General features: G+C 41.0%; 1 protein-coding gene across 6 annotated transcripts in view; it reads left to right on the top strand.

Moving 5' to 3' along the window:
• The window catches only part of ENTPD5 (ectonucleoside triphosphate diphosphohydrolase 5 (inactive)), a 46,512-nt gene that overhangs the window by 13,672 nt on the left and 10,545 nt on the right, over positions 1–22,295 (top strand). For 2 of the 6 annotated variants that reach the window (XM_057542402.1, XM_057542403.1), the window contains exons 3-11: positions 14,088–14,160; positions 15,754–16,033; positions 17,034–17,113; positions 19,048–19,191; positions 19,392–19,467; positions 19,759–19,794; positions 20,137–20,225; positions 20,532–20,611; positions 21,319–21,380. In XM_057542402.1, the coding sequence (XP_057398385.1) occupies positions 15,817–16,033; positions 17,034–17,113; positions 19,048–19,191; positions 19,392–19,467; positions 19,759–19,794; positions 20,137–20,225; positions 20,532–20,611; positions 21,319–21,380 (784 nt within the window). In that variant the 5' untranslated portion in view covers positions 14,088–14,160; positions 15,754–15,816. Of the gene's footprint in view, positions 1–4,190; positions 4,212–12,727; positions 12,832–14,087; positions 14,161–14,264; positions 14,336–15,753; positions 16,034–17,033; positions 17,114–19,047; positions 19,192–19,391; positions 19,468–19,758; positions 19,795–20,136; positions 20,226–20,531; positions 20,612–21,318; positions 21,381–22,295 lie in introns of those variants that run through there. The other 4 variants (XM_028167036.2, XM_057542404.1, XM_028167037.2 and 1 more) reach the window with 4 other exon arrangements.

Raw genomic sequence — 22,295 nt, 5'->3', positions numbered from 1 at the left:
TGTCAAATGTTCATTCATTTAAGAAATGTTTAGTAGGTACAGTACCAACTGAATACCAGGCTCTGATAGCTTGAGGGGTACAGTGGGAAACAAGACAGGGCCCTGCCTTCAAGTGGCTTACAGTCAGGTGTATAAGGTGCTGACCTGGACATTGACCTCTGAGAATACACAATACACATAGCTTCCTCATTGGAAGCTATGCACAAACAGTTAACAATAAAAATCACCAAGCAGTGATGGATAAAGCGGAGATGGTATGGACCCTAAGTGCTACAGGAATTTGGAGGCATGAAAGACTGTCAGAGGGAAAGTTTACGGGAGGAGGTAGGCTGAAAGTAAAAGGGAAGGCTTTCTGGGAAGGTAGAACAAATGAGCAAAATCAGTGTGTGCTTGAGACAAGGAGTAATTTAACTAGAGCAACGGTTCCCGAAGTGTGGTCCACGCACCAGTAGTATCAGCATCATCTGGTAACTTGTTAGAAATGCAGATTCTCAGTCCCAACTTGAGACCTATTGAATTGGAAATGCTGACAGTGAAGCCCAGCAATCTATGTTTTTTTGTTGTTGTTGTTTTTAAATATTTATTTATTTATTTGGCTGTGCCGGGTCTTAGTTGCAGCACGTAGGATCTTCGTTGCAGTGTGCAGAATCTTTACTTGGCAGCATGTGGGATCTAGTTCCCTGACCAGGGATTGAACCTGGGCCCGCTGCATTGGGAGTGCAGAGTCTTAGCCACTGGACCACCGGGGAAGTACCCCAGCAATCTATGTTTTAACAAGCCCTCCAGGTGGCTCTGATGTGTGCTTAGAGCAAAGGGTTCTTGTATGAAAGTAGTGGGCAAAAAACTTTGGTTAAGGTAGCCTGGGACTTAGAATGACTTAGAATGTTAGTCAAGAAGTTTGTCTTTTAATCCTACAGAGCAGAGTCACCAACTTGAAACTTGAGAGCTGGATTTGGCCCATAGATATGTTTTGTTTGGCCTGCATGGTGGTTTTTTGAGTTTTGTTTTTGTTTTTTTAATAGAATTAGTTGTCACTATTTAAAAAACCAGATTCTACATAGAAATCTGTGCTTTTAGCTTATTTTGAAAAATCAGAAGACCTGGCAATACTGAGCCTGTATTTCATCATGGCAGCAATTTGTGGGAACAGCAAGCAACTTACCCTTTAGATGGGACAGGATGGGACACGTGCTTTCCACTTTACACAGTCCCCACAACTTCCTGTTGATTACACACACCTTTACTTACTTACATTTTCTGCCTGGCCCCAGTAGGTATTTCAGTGTTTGAGTTTGTAACTTCTGTTATGGACAGTGGGAAATTGATGAAAGTTTTCAGAAGGAAAGTGATGTGACTTATATATTCATTAATTCATTCAACAAACATTGATGAATTAACTAACCATTGCATATGCCAGGTTATGCAATGTTCTCAAAGATGAATGAATCCCTGCCATGATATGGATTACAGTCTAGTGAGAAAATGATGAAAGTAGTATTTAGGAAGACAGTAACGTATGAATTTGAGAAGAGAGACATTGGTTACTGGAAGACCAGTTAAGAGGCTATAGCAGTCCAAGTCTGAAGTAATACAGGCCAGACTTTAGATATCAGCAAGAGGCTAGGGGGAAGAAAGAGATGGGAAAGATATTGCAAAGCAAAAATCATCAATCCTTGATAAGAGATTGGGCATGAGAGAGGAGAATTCAAAGATGATGAAGATTTTGAGTTGTGAATTAGGAAGTTTGTGGTGCCATTAACAAAGACAGGAAATTAGAGAATCCATTTAACCCTCTCTGTATGGGGCAGGGGCATGGAGGAAGGGAGATGTTTGGAGATGCCAGTTTTAGGTGTCTCTTGTTTTGAGTTCAGTGTGTTAGCATATACACAATATGAATGTTTTTAAAAGGAAAATTTAATAGAGATGTTGTCAAGATTGCATGCTTAGGGGTAGATACCACTCATTCCATCCTAGGATACCAAGGGAATACCTGGAGAAGCATTGAAGTTGTAAACAAAATGTAAGAAGACCCTTCTTGAAAATGTTTGCTTTGGAGGCCCTATAGTTAGAATTTATAACATTGTTCACATCCTCTCTTAAATGTATAATTTTCAGGTTTATGTTGCATTGGTAAGTTTAACTTTCTCTTTCTGGGAGAATAGAAGATACTATATAAACTCAGATGCTCAAAGACATTTTCTGAGTATCAGTACCACCCTTCAGAATTTAAGTCATAATTGGCTCATGAGGTAGTTCAGGTATGAATATTGTCATAACTGTTGCTCTGTTGAGATAGTAGCCAAAGTTTTTCCTCTTATGAGCTTATGTTTGCAGTACTTGGTTCCCTCTGCTTTTAAAGAAAAAATTTTTTTAACTGTGGTAAAATATATATAACATAAAAATTGTCATTTTAACCATTCTAAGTATACAATTCAGTGGTATTAATTATATACTCAGTGTTGTACAACTATCATTACTATCTATTTGCAAAACTTTTTCATCACCCCAAACAAAAACCATGGACCTGTTAAGCAATAACTTCCATTCTCCCCTCATCCCAGCCCCTGGTAAACTCTAATCTACTTTCTGTCTCTGTGAATTTGCTTATTCTAGATATTTCATGTAAGTGGAATCATATTTTTTGTGTGTGTCTTAGCGTAACATTTTCAAGGTTCATCAATGTCGTACCATGTATTAGAACTTCTTTTTTGTAGCTAAATAATATTCCATTGTATTTGTGTATACTATATTATTTATCTATGCATCTGTTGATGGACACTTGGGCTTTTGCCACTTCTGACTGTTGTGAATAATGCTGCAGTGAACATTGGTATAGAAATATCTATTTGAGTCCCTGTTTTTAATCTTGTGGATATGTACCTAGGACTGGGATTGGCTTAGTTCCTTTTAACCACATACTCATTATGTAATAGTGCCACTCTCGATCACATTGTGGAACACACAACTGGTATTTGAGTTCTTCACGCCAAAAAAAGACCTCACAAAGTGCATAAACTTATGTACTTTGTTTACGGATTAGCTCTTTAATCACTGCCCCCCAATACATGTGCACACATACATTTACACAGAAATGTACTCTAGCTTTCAGAGGGAGTGTGCCTTGCCTTCCCTTGTTATTGCTGATTTTGTAAACAAGTGATTTTATTAGAATGGCTGCAGTTGGGCTTCCCTGGTGGCGCAGTGGTTGAGAATCTGCCTGCCAATGCAGGGGACACGGGTTCGAGCCCTGGTCTGGGAAGATCCCACATGCCGCGGAGCAACTAGGCCCGTGAGTCACAACTACTGAGCCTGCGCGTCTGGAGCCTGTGCTCCACAACAAGAGAGGCCGCGATAGTGAGAGGCCCGCACATCGCGATGAAGAGTGGCCCCCGCTTGCCGCAACTAGAGAAAGCCCTCACACAGAAACGAAGACCCAACACAGCCAAAAATAAATAATAAATAAATAATAAATTTAAAACAAAAAAGCAGTACAAATAATTAAAAAAAAAAAAAAAGAATGGCTGCAGTTGTAGTTTGAAAATAAATTGTGAGGGCTTCCCTGGTGGAGCAGTGGTTGAGAATCTGCCTGCCAATGCATGGGACACGGGTTCGAGCCCTGGTCTGGGAAGATCCCACAGGCCGCGGAGCAACTAGGCCCGTGAGCCACAACTACTGAGCCTGCGCGTCTGGAGCCTGTGCTCCGCAACAAGAGAGGTCACGATAGTGAGAGGCCCGCGCACCGCGATGAAGAGTGGCCCCCACTTGCCGCAACTAGAGAAAGCCCTCGCACAGAAACGAAGACCCAACACAGCCAAAAATAAATAAATAAATAAATAAAGTAGCTATAAAATTAAAAAAAAAAAAAAAAAAAAAGAAACGAAGACCCAACACAGCCAAAAATAAATAAATAAATAAAATTAAAAAAAAGAAAAAAAGAAAAAGAAAATAAATTGTGAAAGAGGAGAAAGAGCCCAAGAGTACTAGACTACAAGTCAGGAGATTAACTTGGTGATCTGCTTTCCAGAGCCTGAATAGATTGGAAACAGAAATGCAAAAAGAGATAACTGAATCAAAAATAGGCATACTGACAAGAGAGAAAAAAAGAGAACTTTGGTCTTATGAGTATCCATGTCCATCTTCTATAGGTTGAAAAAGTGATACATTAGTTGAAGGAAACAAAGCGGAAAGCCTAGAAGGAAAAGAAGATATTGGTAAGTAACCTATATAAAGTAATACCCTACTTTTCCATAGGTCAGATTTATGCTTTCTTATTCCTAGCTGAGAGCTCGTAGTAAATGCAAAGGGGTCAATGAGCCAGTAAAAGCTGTCACAGATTCCACAACCCTTATTTGTTGGAGAGGCCCTCATTTGTATAAGTTGACATAAAAGTCTAATGATTATGGCTCTCTGGTTCATATCCCACAAAAGATTTTTTTAAATTAGATGATGGCAGCTTATTGAAGGAGTCAGGCACATGACAACACTGATCAGCGATAATAGATAGTATGATGTCAAGCAAAACTAGCTCAAGAAGTATAACAATCTGCGACTATTAGTTGGCAGAAGGGCAAACAGTCCTACAGACCTATAGTCCCTGAAGGCATCCCAAGTTTACAGAAAAATATAGCTGATGATCATAATCATAATTCTGAACCATAAATAAAATATGTCACTTTAGAAACATTTTTACCAAACACTATTAAAATTAAAATGTTATGGTATTTAGAGAAGAAATATTGTAAAGACATATTTGAGGGACTTCCCTGGTGATCCAGTGGGTAAGACTCGGCGCTCCCAGTGCAGGGGGCCCAGGTTCGATCCCTGTTCGGGGAACTAGATCCCACATACACGCCGCAACTAAGAGTCTGCATGCCTCAACTAAAAGATCCCCCCTGCAGCGATGAAGATCCTGCGTGCCGCAACTAAGACCTGGTGCAGCCAAAATAAATAAATAAATAAATGTTTTTTAAAAGAGACACATTTGAGGAAATGTACGGGCGCCCCTATTCCTTGCTTTATACATGAGGTATCATTGTAATATTTGCCTTTCTCAAGTTTTTCATACTGATTCAACATGTTTGAAGGAGTAGTTGTTTTCAGTTGATAACAAGAAAGGGAAAATATGTTTTCACTTCTCTTCCCACAAACTCCAGTATAAACAGTGACACATGGCACTAATCCTTGCAATTCCTCTTCTGCAAATAAGTGCCTCCCATGGTGGATATGGGTTTGGAGGCAGAGATAGTTTATCACCTTAGATTTTCATTATATTTGCTCATTGGGGCAATATTAATCCCCTCCTGATTAATAGTATCTTCTTACCTAAAGGACTTTCTACTTTTAATGAATAGGGAAGAAAAGGCCTTGTGACTTGTGAGGAAAGCGAGGCAGCAGTAACAACAGCTTTCCCTATGCGGTGATTATTGTAGCTAAGTCAAGCCTGAAACAATGAACAATGAAATCATGCACTGCCTGACCTCATTTCAGTATAAGACTCAGATGGCTCATTGTACAGAGTGGGCCTTCTTGACAAATGTCTAATGATGTTTTTATTAAAGTGGAATAAAGTACTGAAAGAAGTAATCTATTTATATTTGTTGGTAACTACCAATTCCAATTCCTTTACTGAGAGAGTATTTGATCTTAGTGTTGAAGGGACCTTGAAAGAAATCTCATTCAACCAGCCTTCTGATTTGTGAATCCACTTGAGCAATGTGATCAGATTTGGGCTGAGCCCTGGGGGCAAGAATTCTCCTCTCCCCACCAACATGAGACAACTCATATTATTGGGAAATTCTTCTTCCTGTTCTATCTCTCCCCTGTAGTTTCCATGCTCACAGGTCTTATCATAGCTCCTTGGCAACAATCTAATAAAAGTTGGTTTTTTTAATAAACCTTTTTTTATCTAGTTAATATTTGAAAAATGCTTGTTATAAAATTGTTCAGTGGTTTTCAAATCTGTGCCAGTTGTCAGTCTTATCCCTTTCTACCAAATATCTCTTCAGCACCTAAGTAATTATTTTTATTTATTTATTTATTGGCTGCTTTGGGTCTTCGTTGCTGTGCGTGGGCTTTCTGTAGTTGCGGCGAGCGGGGGCTACTCTTTGTTGCGGTGTGCGGGCTTCTCATTTTGGTGGCTTCTCTTCGTTGTGGAGCACAGGCTCTAGGCATGCGGGCTGCAGTAGTTGTGGCACGCGGGCTGCAGTAGTTGTGGCACGCGGGCTCAGTAGTTGTGGCGCACAGGCTCTAGAGCACAGGCTCAGTAGTTGTGGCACACAGGCTTAGTTGCTCCATGGCATGTGGGATCTTCCCAGACCAGGGCTCGAAGCCAGGTCCCCTGCATTGGCAGGCAGATTCCTAAGTATTAATTATTAATGCTACCATTGTATTAGAATTTTTTTTCTGTATGTAGCATGAAGAAAGTTGCTATTCTGTTAATATATTTTCACTCTATATCTTACTTGATTTAGTATTTAATTTTATTATTCAGTTATTAACTGATGTCTGTAATCTGTAATGACTCACTTCTTTTCTTCCTACTCTTTTCTAAAATTATCTGACTTTTATTTAAAGTATTTAAACTCATTTTCACTCTTAGAAACAAGCAGGACATTGTTTGAGTTGTAGTTTTTCTGACTTTAATTCTTTTCCTTAAGTAAAATATTGGGACTGTAACAGAAAAACTGAATGGCTTCAAGTGGTGGGATGTGATATTTTCAGAGCAGTTAAAAGTCTATGACATTTTTAATTTTTAAGAGTTAATATCATTGGAGGGACTTCCCTGGTGGCACAGTGGTTAAGAATCCTCCTGCCAATGCAGGGGACACGGGTTCGAGCCCTGGTCCAGGAAGATCCCACATGCCGCGGACCAACTAACCCCACGCGCCCCAACTACTGAGCCTGCACTCTAGAGCCCGCGAGTCACAACTACTGAAGCCTACATGCCTAGAGCCTGTGCTCTGCAACAAAGAGAAGCCACCGTAATGAGAAGCCTGTGCACCATAACGAAGAGTAGCCCCTGCTCGCTGCAACTAGAGAAAGCCCACACACAGCAACGAAGACCCAACACAGCCAAAAATAAAATATAAATAAATAAATAAATTTATAAAAAAGAGTTAATATCATTGGGATAACATATAGTTTCTAAAGCAAGAAGTATGTAAGTTGTGTTAATAGGAATATATATAAACTGGAAAGAAAAAGCTGAATACAAAATACTATACAACTGGTTATAACTGGCAGTAGCCAGCCTCCAAGATGGCCCCATTGATCCTCACCTCCTAGTATTTGTGCCCTTGTGTAGTCCTCTTGCACATTTCATCAGCATTGGTCTGTATGACCAATGGAATATGGGGAAAATGATAGTGTATGACCTGAAGGGTCACACAAAGCATTGCTGCTTCTGCATTGCTCTCTCTTGGATTGCCCACTCTGGAGGAAGGCATCCAGCACATTGTGAAGACATTTAAGGCTCTATAGAGAGTCCATGTGGGAAGCAACTGAGACTTTTTTCCAACAGCCAAGATCAGCTTGCCAACCATTGAGTGAGCCATCTTGGAGATTGGTCCTCAGCCTTATCCAAGCCTTCAGATGACTGCAGCCCCAGCCTGCATCTTGACTACAGTATCATGAGAGACCCTGAGCCAGAACTGTCAAATTAAGCCTATTCCAAATTCCTGAACTATAGAAACTATGAGATAATAAATATTTATTGTCATTCTAAGCAACTAAGTTTGGGGGTTATTTGTTGTACAGCAATAGATAACTAAGGTACAGTATCCTAAAATATTTATTGGTTTGATATGTAGAAGAGAATTTGGACAATGTAAACAGTGTTTACTATCTTTTAGATTTTTTTTGGAAAATCACTTTATCACAGTTTTAACAGTTGAATGTGTTTGGTTAGAGAGATTGAATTTAGCTATAGAACTAATAGATTCAGAAAAAGAAAATTATAGCTTCTCCTAAAACAAATTGAATAGGTATTCATTAATCATTATATTCTCTCTTAAAAATTTAACTATTTATGAAAGTATTCTCCCGTTTTATGTCACTTTGCACTTTATTCCTATTGTCACTTCTCATTGAGCACCTTCCTGGATGGACACTCTTCTAGGTGCTTGGGCTACATCAAAACAAAAAAAGATTTCTGCTCTCAAGGAGCTTATATTGTATCAGAGAAACGCAGATAGTAAGCATAGTAAATAATCTCTCTAGTATGTTAGAATTGATAAGTGGTGTGGAGAAAAAAAGTAGACCAGTGTAAGGGGGATTGAGAAAGCAGATGGAGGTAGGGGACAGTGAGGGAGAGTGGTTAGAGTAGTAAAGATAGGCCCCTATACGGAAGCGGCATCTGAACAATGATATGAAGGAGTTGCAGGAATTCATCAAGTGGATATATGGGAAAAGATTGTTCCAGACAGTGAGGACAGCTAGAGCAAAGGCCATAAGGCAGGAGCATGTGTGACGTTTAAGCACAGAGTGTGGGTGGGGCGAGTGAGGTGAAAACTGTTAGTAGATGAAGTCAGAGAGGTAATGGGGTAGGAGACAGAGCAGGTGGATCCGTGAAGGCTATTGTTTGGACCTTGCTACTTTGAGGGAAATGGGAAGTCATTGCTGGACTTTGCAGAAGAGAGACATGCTCTAACTTATATTTTAAAAGGATGACTTTAGTTGCTTGTTAAAGATAGACTCTAGGGGAGTCAGGGTAAAAGGAGAGATCTGTTAGGACAATATTAGAGTAAATCACATGACAGATGATGGCGGCTCCGGCCAAGGCAGTGGTGGTGGAAGTGGTCAGAAATGATCAGATTCTGGAAATGTAATAAAGGTAGACCAGCAGGAAACAGATCAAAAGCTCTTGGTCATGCACAGGAAAGAGATCAAGCTACTGTAAGACTTTCACATCTGATGCCGGTCTTTGACCATTTTTCTCTGCTCTGAACTGTCTTCCCCACCCCCATAGCTACTTTTCCCTAGGACCACACTGGCTGACCTTTCCTGTGACCTAGGAATTAAAACTGTGGGCTCTGGAATTAGACCATCTGGGTTTGATTTCTGGCTCTTTTCACTTATCTACTGTGTGGTCTTAAATTACTTAAGCCTCAGTTTTCTTATTTCTAGAATGGGGATGTTAATAATAGAACTACCTCACAGGGTGGTATTGTGAGATTAAATGATATAATCCATGTAAAATACTTTACATAGTGCTTGGCAGATATTAAGATCTCAATAAATAATAGCTGCTATTATTATTATTACCTCAGATTGTGTTCCTTTGGCCTCAGTCTTTCCTCTGCATTAAATGCTAACCTTCTTATACCTCTTCCCCTCTAATCTTCTATTTTTTTGTTTTCATTTTGTTTCTCAAATCCATATGACAGAAAATTCTTGAGGAAATTTAAAAATGAAATCAGACTATCCATAATTTCCCTGCCGTCTGTTTTCATCTTTTTATAGTCCCTCTGCTCTTTGTCCGCATGTCTCTATTATTTATGTAGGTACTTCTGCTCATTTTGCGTAATCAGTTTAAATGTCATCTCAATGCCTTTCCTAATCCTCTAGGTAGAGTTAGTCATCTGTGCTTTGGGCTCCTTTAGCATTTTTGTTATTAACTTTAAAAGATGTGGTTATTTGTATATGTATCTGTCACCTCTGCCACACTGAGCATCTTGAATTAAAAAGTCTGTTTATTCACCTTTAATTCTCTGGCACCTAGTACTTCGTAGGCACCAGTAAACACTTGTAGAATTAGACAAGTGAGTGGAACCTACCAAGGCTCCCCACCCTAATCCTTCTTGCATGTAACTGCCAGATTCATATTTGCGACACTCCCTTGCTCAAAATTTTCAATGGCTTCCCATCGCCTGCAAAGTAAAGTCTAAATTCCTTAGCTGAGTATTTGGTGTGTTGTACTATCTGACCTCAGTTTGCGTTTACAATTTTATTTTCTACTACAATTAGTCAAACTGCTCTGTTTACTATCCCTTGGGGTTCCCCCCATCCCCTTTCTACATCCGTGTCTTGATTCATATTATTTCTTTTTCCTGAAAAGCGCTCCTCTCCTGTCCCTAATTCCGCTCTTCAGTACCCTCCTCAAATGCCACCGCTTTCACAAGGCCTTCTCTGATCATCCCAGCTGGAAGTAATCTCTCCCTGCTTTGAAATCTCAGAGCATGGAACTGTGGTACTTGTCACATTTTAACTTTACAAAGGTAATTAAATGGACATGTATTTTTTTCCTGTTTACTGTAGTCTCTCTTTTTTTTTTTAAATTAATTAATTTATTTTTGGCTGCATTGGGTCTTCGTTGCTGCACGCAGGCTTTCTTTAGTTGTGATGAGCGGGGGCTACTCTTCGCTGCAGTGCGCAGGCTTCTCATTGCAGTGGCTTCTCTTGTTGAGGAGCATGGGCTCTGGGTGCATGGGCTTCAGTAATTGTGGCACGTGGGCTCAGTAGTTGCGGCACGTGGGCTCAGTAGTTGTGGCACACGGGCTCAGTAGTTGTGGCTCATGGGCTCTAGAGCGCAGGCTCAGTAGTTGTGGCACACGGGCTTAGTTGCTCCACAGCATGTGGGATCTTCCCGGACCAGGGCTCGAACCCAGGTCCCCTGCATTGGCAGGCGGATTCTTAACCACTGCGCCACCAGGGAAGCCCTACAGTAGTCTCTTAAAGGGCAGGTCTAAGATGATTCATCTTTGCCTGCTGTACTTATAAGTAGCACTAGGCAACTGATAATTTCTGGAATGGCTAAATGAACGAATGAATATGTGAATAAATAGACTTCCTAGAATAGCACTCCTATAGGCTGCTTTGGAGGGGAAATAGGAGTTGTGGATGTGATACATAGCCAGAGTAAGACACTGGGAAAGAGGGTGCTCCCTGCCCCAGCGCTCCTGTCTGCAGATACCGTTAGCCCAATTGTACCAAGTCCATTTAGGATGTATTTCCTGATGTCTGACATGTTCCCGGCTCAGTACTTGGCTTTAGAAATACAAAAGATATTATGTACCTTCACCTATACACCCTTCAAATAGCAACGTGTTCCGGGGCTCTGGCCCTTGGTATCGGGTGTGTAAGTCCTAAGTTACATCCTCAAATGAGGCATTGCCTACCGTGCTGAAATCTGTCCCAGACTTATCTTATTAGACCAACCTTGGTTTTACTTTGCTTGGCTAACTTATGCTCTGGGTGTTTTGGCTAATCCATTCCCATGGTTCAGCTTATTGTTTAAAAATTTCATTCTAGTTACATTTTAAACTTGCTTTATGTTTAATTTTTAACTTTGTTAAAGCCAGCTATGCTGTGGAACTCAGAAGAATTGGCAGTGGGAGCTTTTTTTTTTTAAAGTGCTTTCTCAGACAAACACCTTTTAGGGATTTTTTTTAAAATTTTATTTATTGATTGATTGATTGATTGATTGATTGCTGTGTTGGGTCTTCGTTTCTGTGCGAGGGCTTTCTCCAGTTGCGGCAAGTGGGGGCCACTCTTCATCGCGGTGCGCAGGCCTCTCTTGTTGCGGAGCACAGGCTCCAGACGCGCAGGCTCAGCAATTGTGGCTCATGGGCCTAGTCACTCCGCGGCATGTGGGATCTTCCCAGATCAGGGCTCGAACCCGTGTCCCCTGCATTGGCAGGCAGATTCTCAACCACTGCGCCACCAGGGAAGCCCGGCAGTGGGAGCTTTTACATTTCAGTGTTTTCAGACGTTTTGGTAGACCTTTCTAGTCACCTCTCTCATTCCATTATTTTACACTGTTGGGAAATACTGTCATTTTATTCAGGTCAGTCAATATTGATATTTGCTTAAGGAGGGACTAGAAAGCCATAAATAACTGTCAGGTGTCACCATGGAACTGTATAAGGGAAACAAGTCCACTCATTTGGAAATCTGATTTGATGCCTGCAGAACAATGGTTTCTCACACCTGTCCTCTTTATTTTGGTACACCTCTACATTCCAGCCATACTGAACTCTTACTATTTGAAGTTCTCAAGGTTCTCCTGTGTCACTTCCCCAGGGTAATTCCTGTCTCTGATTCAGGACTCAGGTTATGCCTCTCGTCCCTTAAAAAGCCTCCCACTCCCTTCCACCTCCATCCTTCTCCTTCTAAGATGAGTTACTTGTCCCTTATGTCCATTCCTGTCATACCCTGTACATAGTTCTGTCAGAGAACTTGCCACAGTACATTATAACTGTTGGTTTGTCTGTTTCTTCTAGTAAGCTGAGATCTCAAGAGCTGGGCCTATATTTGAATTCTCTTTTGTATCTAGAAGCTAGCACAGTGTCTGGTATATATTAGAAACTCAGTGATGCTTATTAATTAGACAATTCAATGCCAGCCTTCTGAGTTCATCTCAAGGATGGAAGCTATTGAGGAGTGCTGTTCACTTCTCTACTATTGGGCTAATGTTGTAAAAATATGAATCAATAATATTCTTACATGGTTACATATTTTTAATTGTAAACATAGCATTATTAAATAATGTTGTAAAAACATTAATTATAATCTCCTGTGTAAAAACCACACAGAATTCAGTTCCTCAGCAACTTCAGCCCTATAGGCAGTAATTCTACCAGTTGGCACTTAACTATTATAAAAGTAGATGAACCAGACAATCATGTATACTCAGAAAATAGGTGGATAAGGGAGGAATGAAGGATACAAAAGGGAGTGAGTTAGCAGAATGCCATGTGTTAGTTGCAAACTAGCACAAAGGTGAATGTGATTCACGAAGCTAGCTTGATTCAGAAAGGCTGAAATAGGAGCAAAGAGCAAAAGGCAACCAACAGTGAAAGCAAGGATTCACAGAGATCGGGCAGACACGAGCAGGTGAGCACACAGGTGGGGCCCGCGTCCTGTGGGATTGTGGACTCAAGCTCTGGGTGACATGGAAGAAGGGAATCCAGAGTGTGATGCTCTGGGGAGGCTGAGGGGGAAGGACCGGTGTTTACTACAGAGACAAAGATGCACTGAAAAGACCTTAGAAGGAGATGGGCATAGTGACAAACCCTAGCTGGCACCAAAGTCTCAAAAGAATTGAAGAGAGGGCTTTGTTAGGGGTGAATAAGGAGATAGCCAGAGAGATTGAGAAGACCAATTCTGAAAGGAGTGGATTTAAATATACTGATATATACTCTCCAGTCTATGTACATTATTTTGCGTAGCATATAAAACTTTGTATATAATTAACACATTGGGAGAAACAATCCATCCTTTGAAGTTTGGAATCATGATCTTCCCGTGGGTGGGTAGTTAATCTCCTTTTGGAAAGAAGTCAGCTATTATATTCTTACTAAATGGATGAGATACAGTCCCTGGGTCACTGGATCACTGTTCATCCCTTCAGGGTATATATTGAACACCTACTATGTGCCAGTATTAAATTATATAGTGTATTAGAAGGTGAGAAATGCTGTGGAGAAAAATAAACAGGGAAGGAAGGTAGAAGACGTACATGTGACCAGGTGGGTTGCGATGTTAAATATAGTAGACAAGGAAGGACTCTCTGAGAAGGGGATATTTGAGCAAGCCTTGTGGGCTGTGTCATGTAAAATAGTGCACCTTTACATGTGCTCTAAGTTGTAAGCCTTTTTTTTTTTTATTTTTTGTAAGCCTTTCTAATACCATCCTTAAAGTAGCTAATCTTAAAGAAAAATGAGATTGGAAGTGGTGTTAGAAGGTAAGGGTTGAGAGCAGAAGGTGCGTTTTATGTGTTCATCCTTTGCTTTTTCTAAAATCTACTGCTTAGTTTACACTGAACGCCTGGTATGACTCTGCAGTTTTCACTTCATGAAAACAGATACCTATTATGCATTTTTTTTTCTCCTTGAAATTTCTTTTGGAAGAAAACAAATGTTTGCTTAATGGAAACAGAAGCTGGAGCAGTTTTTTTTCAGAAACCACAATAATAGAGAAAATATGAGTGAGCCCTGAAGAAGTTGCTGTGGAATCAGTCATAGTGATGGAAGCAGGCTGGTGACTGGAGAGCCCCTAAATACACTTCCTGAGAATGTGGAATATGGTTTGAGCTTTGAACAGGGCAATGATCTGTTAATACTCAGAATCTGAAAGGTTGTTTTTTTCAGTTCTTTAGATTGATCTACATGACCAGCCTAGTTGCTGTAAAAGAAGAATCCACCAAAGGGAGTGATTTAAGATGTGAGTATGAATCTGGCCAGGCAGCTGCCCTGTTGCAGTGGTTGATTTTCTGAGATGAGCTTCCTTTGTTTGAGATTCTAAGTTTTCCTTTCCTTAACCAATAGCTCTCATTCTTAACGGCAGAAGTTCAGCCTTGAAGAGTGCTCAAACTGATAATTCTAACTCTGCCTTTGAGGTACTTCAGAACAACTCTAGTTATTTTAAATAGTTTTACATTCCAAATGCAATTAACTTTAATTAGCTTTATTTTATATGATATGTCACCTGGGAAGGGAGGCATTTGGATAAAGTGAACCCTGGGAGATCAACAAACCTGAGAATGATTAAGGATCCTCAATCTGTACTCCAAATATACCAAGTATTCTGTTAGAGATTTGGGGACTGGGAATGGGGACTTTGGAATTAGATCTTGTTTAACTAGTAGCTATGACTCACACAAGAAGTTCAGAGGTGAAAGCTGGATCAGAAGACCCAAAACTGTTTTGAGCAAAGTACATAAAGGGCAATTAAGGAAGCCTTCAATCTTAGAGGATGGATACGGCATTCTTCATTAATACCAGGAGAAAATACAGCCTATGCAGGAGACATTTTTCCATGTAACCTCATTCTAGGTTTTCTGAATCATTTGTACCCAACCTACCATGGTATACAAATCCAGAACAAACAGTGCTGAGCACTTATAAGTTTTTTGTCTTGCTAAGGACATGTTAAGAAATACAGGCAGTAACTTGCCATAACTCACCACTGACCTGCTTTATGACTTTCAACAAGTCATTGAGCCTTTCTGTCTTAATTTGCCCACCTGCTCTAAGTTCTTATGGAGATAACATGGCCTAACCTGTGAAGGATGTTTTAAAAACCATAATGGTCTAGTTAAGTGTTTTTGAATTAAGTTGATTTATTTCCTTAAAATGTGGTTGAATGTGCAAGCCACTGGCCATATTGTTGTCACAGGTGGCCTGATTTTTAAAGGCTGTGAACACCCCAATACCAGGGACTTTGTAACTTTTTTATAACTTTATAACTTTAATTCAGAAATTGAAGCTTCTGTTTATCAATCAAAAAGAAGAAAGAGGGAATTCCCTGGCAGTCCAGTGGTTAGGACTCCACACACTTCCACTGCAGGGGGCACCAGTTTGATCCCTGGTCAGGGAACTAAGATCCTGCAAGCCACACAGTACGGCCAAAAAAAAAAAAAAGAAAAAGAAGAAGAAGAAAGAGAGGGAAAGAGAGAGGAAGTGTTAGTATATGATCTAAAGACAAAATTGTCAAAATGGAAAGAAAAAAATTAGATTCAACATTAGGAGCAGGGTGGCAGAGAGAGCCTTTGAGTATGTGAGATCCACCCTACAATTAAAAGCAGAGCATGGGAAAATATATTTTAAATCCCAGTGTCCTTTTGCAACCAGATACCCTTCAGAAAAGGTGCTAAGAGCCTATGTCACCCTGGTGTAGCTTGTTGTGCTGGTTATTAGGAATAGAGAAGGAGCAGCTTAGGGAAAGGGGTGGGATTTCTGTAATGGGTGTTTCTTCTTTTACAAGTGTAAACAAAGAGGCCAGTTGGTCTAACCTTGCGTGTCTTTGTCCTATAAGCCACTGCAGGTGTGTTAGCAGCACTGCTTCTGTAACAAAAGACTCACTACATCTTGGAAGAGAATGGCCATTTCCCAGGGGGCAGCCTTTTTCATGCTGGTAGTGTCCTGTGTTTGCAGCACTGTCTTCCACAGAGACCAGCAGACTTGGTTTGAGGGTGTCTTCCTGTCTTCCATGTGCCCCATCAATGTCAGTGCCAGCACCTTGTATGGAATTATGTTTGATGCAGGGAGCACTGGAACTCGAATTCATGTTTACACCTTTGTGCAGAAATTACCAGGTACGTGCAACTGGTACCCTCACCAGAGTCGACAAATCCATACTTTAGCAACTCCTCCCAGAAATAAATGTGCTGAGAGTGTGTGATGTCAGTTACAGAATCTTACAGCGACTGGATGTCTTCCTTCAGAGAACACTTTGGACTATAACTGAACACATATGGTTTAATTCAGTGTGAAATTAAGAGAGATCTGGACTGACTGTAGTCTGAAACCCATGTGTCCAAGAAGTATAGCTGTAATGTGTCTTTCCTTTTCTCTAAAGGTGACTATTACTCCAGGGTCCAGAATATTGAGAGTGGTCTTGAGAGAAAGATCACTACCATCCTTGGAAAAGGGGATGAGGGGACCCTGAAGATTAACGTTTTCTGAATATTCAGTGTTCTATCCTCAAGTTACAAACAGAGTCTAGGGAAAGGAGTAGAAGCTAGGTGTCCACCAGAGAAATGGCAGAAGGACCCTCAGTGATTACTTTTCATCCTCTGTCCCCCTACCCAGTACTCCTGCAAGCCATTCCTCACAGGTGGGATGACTTGGAATAGCGGGGGGGAAGTAGCAGGTTAATATGATACAGAGCCCAGAATCAGAAACAGCCTAACTTTTTTTTTTTTAATTTTTGGTTGCCTTGGGTCTTTGTTGCTGTGTGCGGGCTTTCTCTAGTTGCAGTGAGCTGGGGCTACTCTTCATTGCGGTGCGTGGGCTTCTCACTGTGGTGGCTTCTTTTGTTGCAGGGCACGGGCTGTAGGTGCGCGGGCTTCAGTAGTTGTGGCGCACGGGCTCAGTAGTTGTGGCTCACGGGCTCTAGAGCACAGGCTCAGTAGTTGTGGCGCACGGGCTTAGTTGCTCCTTGGCATGTGGGATCTTCCTGGACCAGGGCTCAAATCCGTGTCCCCTGCATTGATATGTGGGTTCTTAACCACTGCGCCACCAGGCAAGTCCAGAAACAGCCTAACTTTTGATAATCAGCCATCTCTCTTCTGTTTTGCTCCATGGACAACATAGGACAGCTTCCGATTCTGGAAGGGGAAATTTTTGATTCTGTGAATCCAGGACTTTCTGCTTTTGTGGATCAACCTAAGCAGGTGAGTTTTTTACAATTAGATGTTTCGATTCTCAAATGCCTTGATAACTTTACCACACCACTGCTGTTAAATATCTCATGCTGTTCACTACTGATATTGAGGTCATGTGTGAGATCAGTTTTCTGTCCTAGCTAATCTCCTGGATAACAGTAATTGTACACCCCAGGCTCACCAGGGCTTAGGTAGAAGGAGGTGTGAAAATAGATTGTGGCCATGCAGGGATAACACTGTCTTTCAAGAACTACCAAATGCAAAATAGATAGCTAGTGGGAAGCAGCCACATAGCACAGGGAGATCAGCTCTGTGTTTTGTGACCACCTAGAGGCGGGGGATAGGGAGGGTGGGAGGGAGACACAAGAGGGAGGAGATATGGGGATATATGTATATGTATAGCTGATTCACTTTGTTATGAAGCAGAAACTAACATACCATTGTAAAGCAATTATACTCCAATAAAGATGTTAAAAACAAAAAAAGAAAAACTGCGCTCTTTGTATTTACTGCTTAAGATTTTGATTTGAAGCCATCAACTGCATCAATTAATGTAGATGCAGAAAATGGTTGTGAAGTTCTATAATGTAGGAGGTATACACATGGCAATTAAGGGAATATAGATCCAGTGAACTCCATTTCAGAGTGCCCTTATACAGCACAGAACCATGCTTATATTCTAGAAATTGGGCAAAACCGACGACAACAAAAATTTTCAGTAATAGAAGATGAATGTAGAGTTCTGTCATAACTGTATTTCACATTTGAGCTCTCACAACATACAGCACCCCATGTCAGAGGCCACAATGATATAAAATAGAATAAGGCAGAATGTTGAACTTTGGTAGCATATATAAAGGTGGTGTTCAGTGTCACAAGTGTAATCATTAACCACAGGAACACCTGATGTTAAAAATGACTTGAACTTGAAGAACCGAGAGGATGTTTATTTTCTCAGCTTGCTGTTATGAAATGGCAAATGTGCTAGAAAATTAGGAGCTGTTGAAAGCAACCACATTATTAGAAACTGATTTGACATTTGGAGAGTAAAATTGTGTTGTGGTTGCTAATAATTGTAATGATTAAGAGGCAGCGTGTTGTCAGAATAGATGTTTACTCAGAGAAACAATGGCTTTAAAATAATGGTTTTTAGCATATCATAATTTGAACATCTGCTCTGTGCCATGCAGGTAGGTGCTGGTAATGCAAAAATGGAACCTGATGTGTTCTGTCCTTGTAGAAGTCATAAAAGGAGTAGCATAATAACAGCTGCAGCTAGCATTTTTGTGGCAGCTCCACGCAGTCTGCCTCATCTAACGCATACAACAGTTTTGTATGATGGTATCTCCATCTCACAGCTGAGGAGACCAAGCCCCAGGAGCGCCAAGTGACCTATGTTAGGTCACAGGGCTAGCGATCAAGTCTTCTAACTCCAAGCCTTGTTTCCTTCACCATACCAACTTTCTGGCCTGAAGCTAATTTTTAAAAATATGTTGTTATTAGTGAATGAATATGAAATTTTTTAATATCAGATACCATTTTTCTTTTCTTTCTTTTTTTTTTTTTTTTTTTGGCTGCGCCATGCTGCTTGTGAGATCTCAGTTCCCCAACCGCGGCTTGAAACTGGGCCACAGCAGTGAGAGCACCGAACCCTAACCACTGGACCACCAGGGGACTCCCCCGTGAAGCTAATTTTTATTTGAGATAAAATAACAATTAAAATGACCACACTGTAAAAGAATCATTTTTATTATAACTTAATCAAAATGAAATTGCGTCTCCTTCAAAGAAGCCCACTTCTCTAGGTTTCTGCTCTATGGAGCAGAGAAGGGTTGGAGCCCTCTGCCACCTCACTCCTGGTACTCTCCCAGAACATGCTGAGGGAATAGACAAGCTCCACTAAATGAACTGTTCACTGGATACATGAATCATCTCTTTTGAAGGGTGCTGAGACTGTTCAAGAACTCTTAGAGGTGGCCAAAGACTCAATCCCTCGAAGTCACTGGAAGAGAACGCCAGTGGTCCTGAGGGCAACAGCAGGACTGCGCTTACTGCCAGAAAAGGAAGCCCAGGCTCTGCTCTTTGAGGTAGTTTTTGTTTTTTACAAGAAACCAATAATTTCTTGCCTAGTTCCTTCTCTAGTTTCTTAGGGAAAAGGAGTGAGTTCTGCTAAAATTTTATCTAGGGAAAATGAAGAGTAGTTTTCTAAGCATTATAGGACACAGTCAAAATGTGGAAATCTATTCTATTGCCTTAGGGGATCCAGATTTCTTTCTTTTTTTGCTAGGTAAAAGAGATCTTCAAGAAGTCACCTTTCCTGGTACCAGATGACAGTGTTAGCATCATGGATGGATCCTATGAAGGTGAGAGAGGTATTGATGTATGTTCTAGGGGGAGAGGGCCAGGGTTAATAAAAGATCTGATTAAAGGAACTGGGAACAGGGATGGGGGTGCTGAAGAAAAAAGAACTAAGTAAGGAGAATAAATAAGGAGAACAAATAAGCAAGGAGGAAGGGGATAGCAGGAAATGGAAAGATGGGGAGAGGGAAATGTATGCTTTAGACATGAAATTTAGAGAGAAAAAGAGCAAAGATGGGGCTAGGGAACGGGGGTAAAAAATGCTCTGGATATAATCTTTGTCTTTCCTTTTTTAGGCATATTAGCTTGGGTTACTGTGAATTTTCTGACAGGTAATATATTCTCAAGTTTATCTAAGACCTTAACTGGGTTTCACACATGGTCAGGGAGTAAAAATACCTTTTTTTTCTTTGTATTGTTCTTTCTTTTGTTTAATAAAAAGGAGGGTGGGGAGGAAAGACAGGAAGTTAGTGTCTATTACCTGCCTTCAAGGCCTCAGCTGCAGCAAGAGTCCTTCTAGGTTAGCATTTGCGGGCAGCCTTTGGGGCTGGGGAGCAGTGGAATATTTACAGAATTCCTCCAATATATGACAAGAGCAGGAGAGAAATTGCAGACAGAGGAGTGTTGGGCTGTCCAGGAAACAGAAGATGTTCAGAGCTGGCTCTCATTCACAGGTCAGCTGCATGGCCACAGCCAGGAGACTGTGGGGACTTTGGACCTGGGGGGTGCCTCCACCCAAATCACGTTCCTGCCGCAGTTTGAGGTGAGTCAGATACATATGAAGGTATGGTTATCAGCCCACTTGGCAGGCATATCGTGGTGCTAAGAAAGTGGTGCCCCATTTCAGACAGCAGCCCCACCACGAACAGGCTGAGTCGAGTCAATTAATGACTGACCGAACTTCCCCTCACTGTTCAGAGTCCTTTGATTCCTCAAGCCTTGTGAGATTAGTTGTTTAATCTTCTGCTTCATCTCTTATTTTTTGGGGGGGAGGGATAGGGATGGTGGTGATAACATCTTCAGGTAATTGGGGATCCTGAATAGTCTTTTTGCTTTTTCTGTTTTGCAGAAAACCCTGGAACAAACCCCTAGAGGCTACCTCACTTCCTTTGAGATGTTTAACAGCACTTATAAGCTCTATACACATAGGTGAAGAGGGGGACATGGAGGAATAATAATATTTCACATTGTATGATTCTCCTAACTTTTCAAAACATTTTCACATCTATTATTGCATCTGACAAGCCTTACAAAGTCTTTGCCAGTCCCTGAAGACCTGTTAACTGAAACCTAAGCTACTTACCAAAGCCCAAGGGACCCAAGAGTTTTCTCCATTCTTGTCCTCAAAAACATATAATAGTAATAAAGTAAAAAGTAATATAAGATTTTAAAAAATAATATAAAAGAATAAAAGATAAGTAATATAAGAGTAAAAGTAATATGAGTCAAGTTTTTGCCAGAGAGAGGATACTCAGAGAAGGTTCAGCCAAAGCTCTGTGTCAGCTCCTTTTAAGCTGACCTGCAGATGTTCAAAATCCAGCCTAGAATTTGATCACAGTTGGGCTGGGAGCTAAGATAATGAGATCTCTTCTGGGGATGGTTCCCAGGGTGGGACCCTAGGAAGTGTCACTGTCTCTGGCCTTTAAAGCGTAGCTGTGGGAAGTTCTTACTGCATGGCCTTGATCTGAACTGTGCAAGAATTACTGCTGGTTGTCCACACAAGATGAATAGAGCACAGAGAACAAGGTTTTCTTCCCTCCAGAGTGAGACAGAGAAACCATGTTACTTTTGGAAGAGGGAGCTTTAGGCTAGAGAATTCAGGATCACATGAAATTAGTCAATCCTGTATTTTACAGTTACTTGGGATTTGGATTGAAAGCTGCAAGACTGACAACTCTGGGAGCCCTGGAGACAGAAGGTTCGTCTGGGTGTGCTGGTTGGGGTATGGTGGGAGTGACACCAGTACTCAGCTTGCCTTTTCCCTACCTTGGCAGTGATTCTATGGCAGAAAGGGTTATGCTGAAGTAAGAGGTCTATGTTGTATAATAGACATCATAATGGCAAATTCCTTTTCTACTTTATGAGGTCAGATGTTTTGGTATATATTATTAGTCATTTCCGGCATGAAGTCTCTTGGTATAGGGGGGAACGGTCTGTGGCCAGGAGGCTGAAGTGTCTGCAGAAATTCAAGACTCAAGGCAGGAGCCTGCTCAAGCCCTTAGCTTTACGTGGGAGGTGCAGGTAGCAGCAGTCCACTTAGAAGGTGGAATAACTGAACAACTCCATTCCTTTCTTCATAGGCAGTAGAGGGGTAAAGAGCTCAGCTTTTGGGGTCAGGCAGAACTAGGGTCAGTCCCAGTCTTGTAATTTGGGGCCAGTTAGCTAAACTTTTTGTGCCCGTTTCCTCACCTTAAAAGAGATTTTGCATTTATTTTAATTTTTATGGTGTGTGGTTCACAGTAAGCTATTATCGTGATGAGTATATAGCATTTCAGAGTTTACATTTTCAAGTGTATTTTATTTAAGCCTCACAACAATCAATGAGAAAAGTAGAACAGTATTTTTTCCCTGTTTTAGAAAGGAGGGAACTTATTCCATTGTAGGTTTTAGATTTGAGATGTGATGAAAGCCATCAACCCCTCTGCCAAATGGACATAAGCATGAAAGTTTGCCTGTAGTTTCAGGGGGTTCACCAACCCCACAAAGCCCATCTATGAACCCTGAGTTCAGAATTCCCATCGTAGGATGCAGTCGTGGAACTAATTTCATATGATTTTAAGGCCCAGCCACCTTGATAATTCCTTTCAACCTTACTGACTTCTTGCTTTCCATC

Source organism: Balaenoptera acutorostrata, chromosome 3, assembly GCF_949987535.1.
Source record: "Balaenoptera acutorostrata chromosome 3, mBalAcu1.1, whole genome shotgun sequence".
Classification (NCBI taxonomy): Eukaryota; Metazoa; Chordata; class Mammalia; order Artiodactyla; family Balaenopteridae; genus Balaenoptera; species Balaenoptera acutorostrata.
This window is presented reverse-complemented; position numbering and strand designations above follow the sequence as displayed.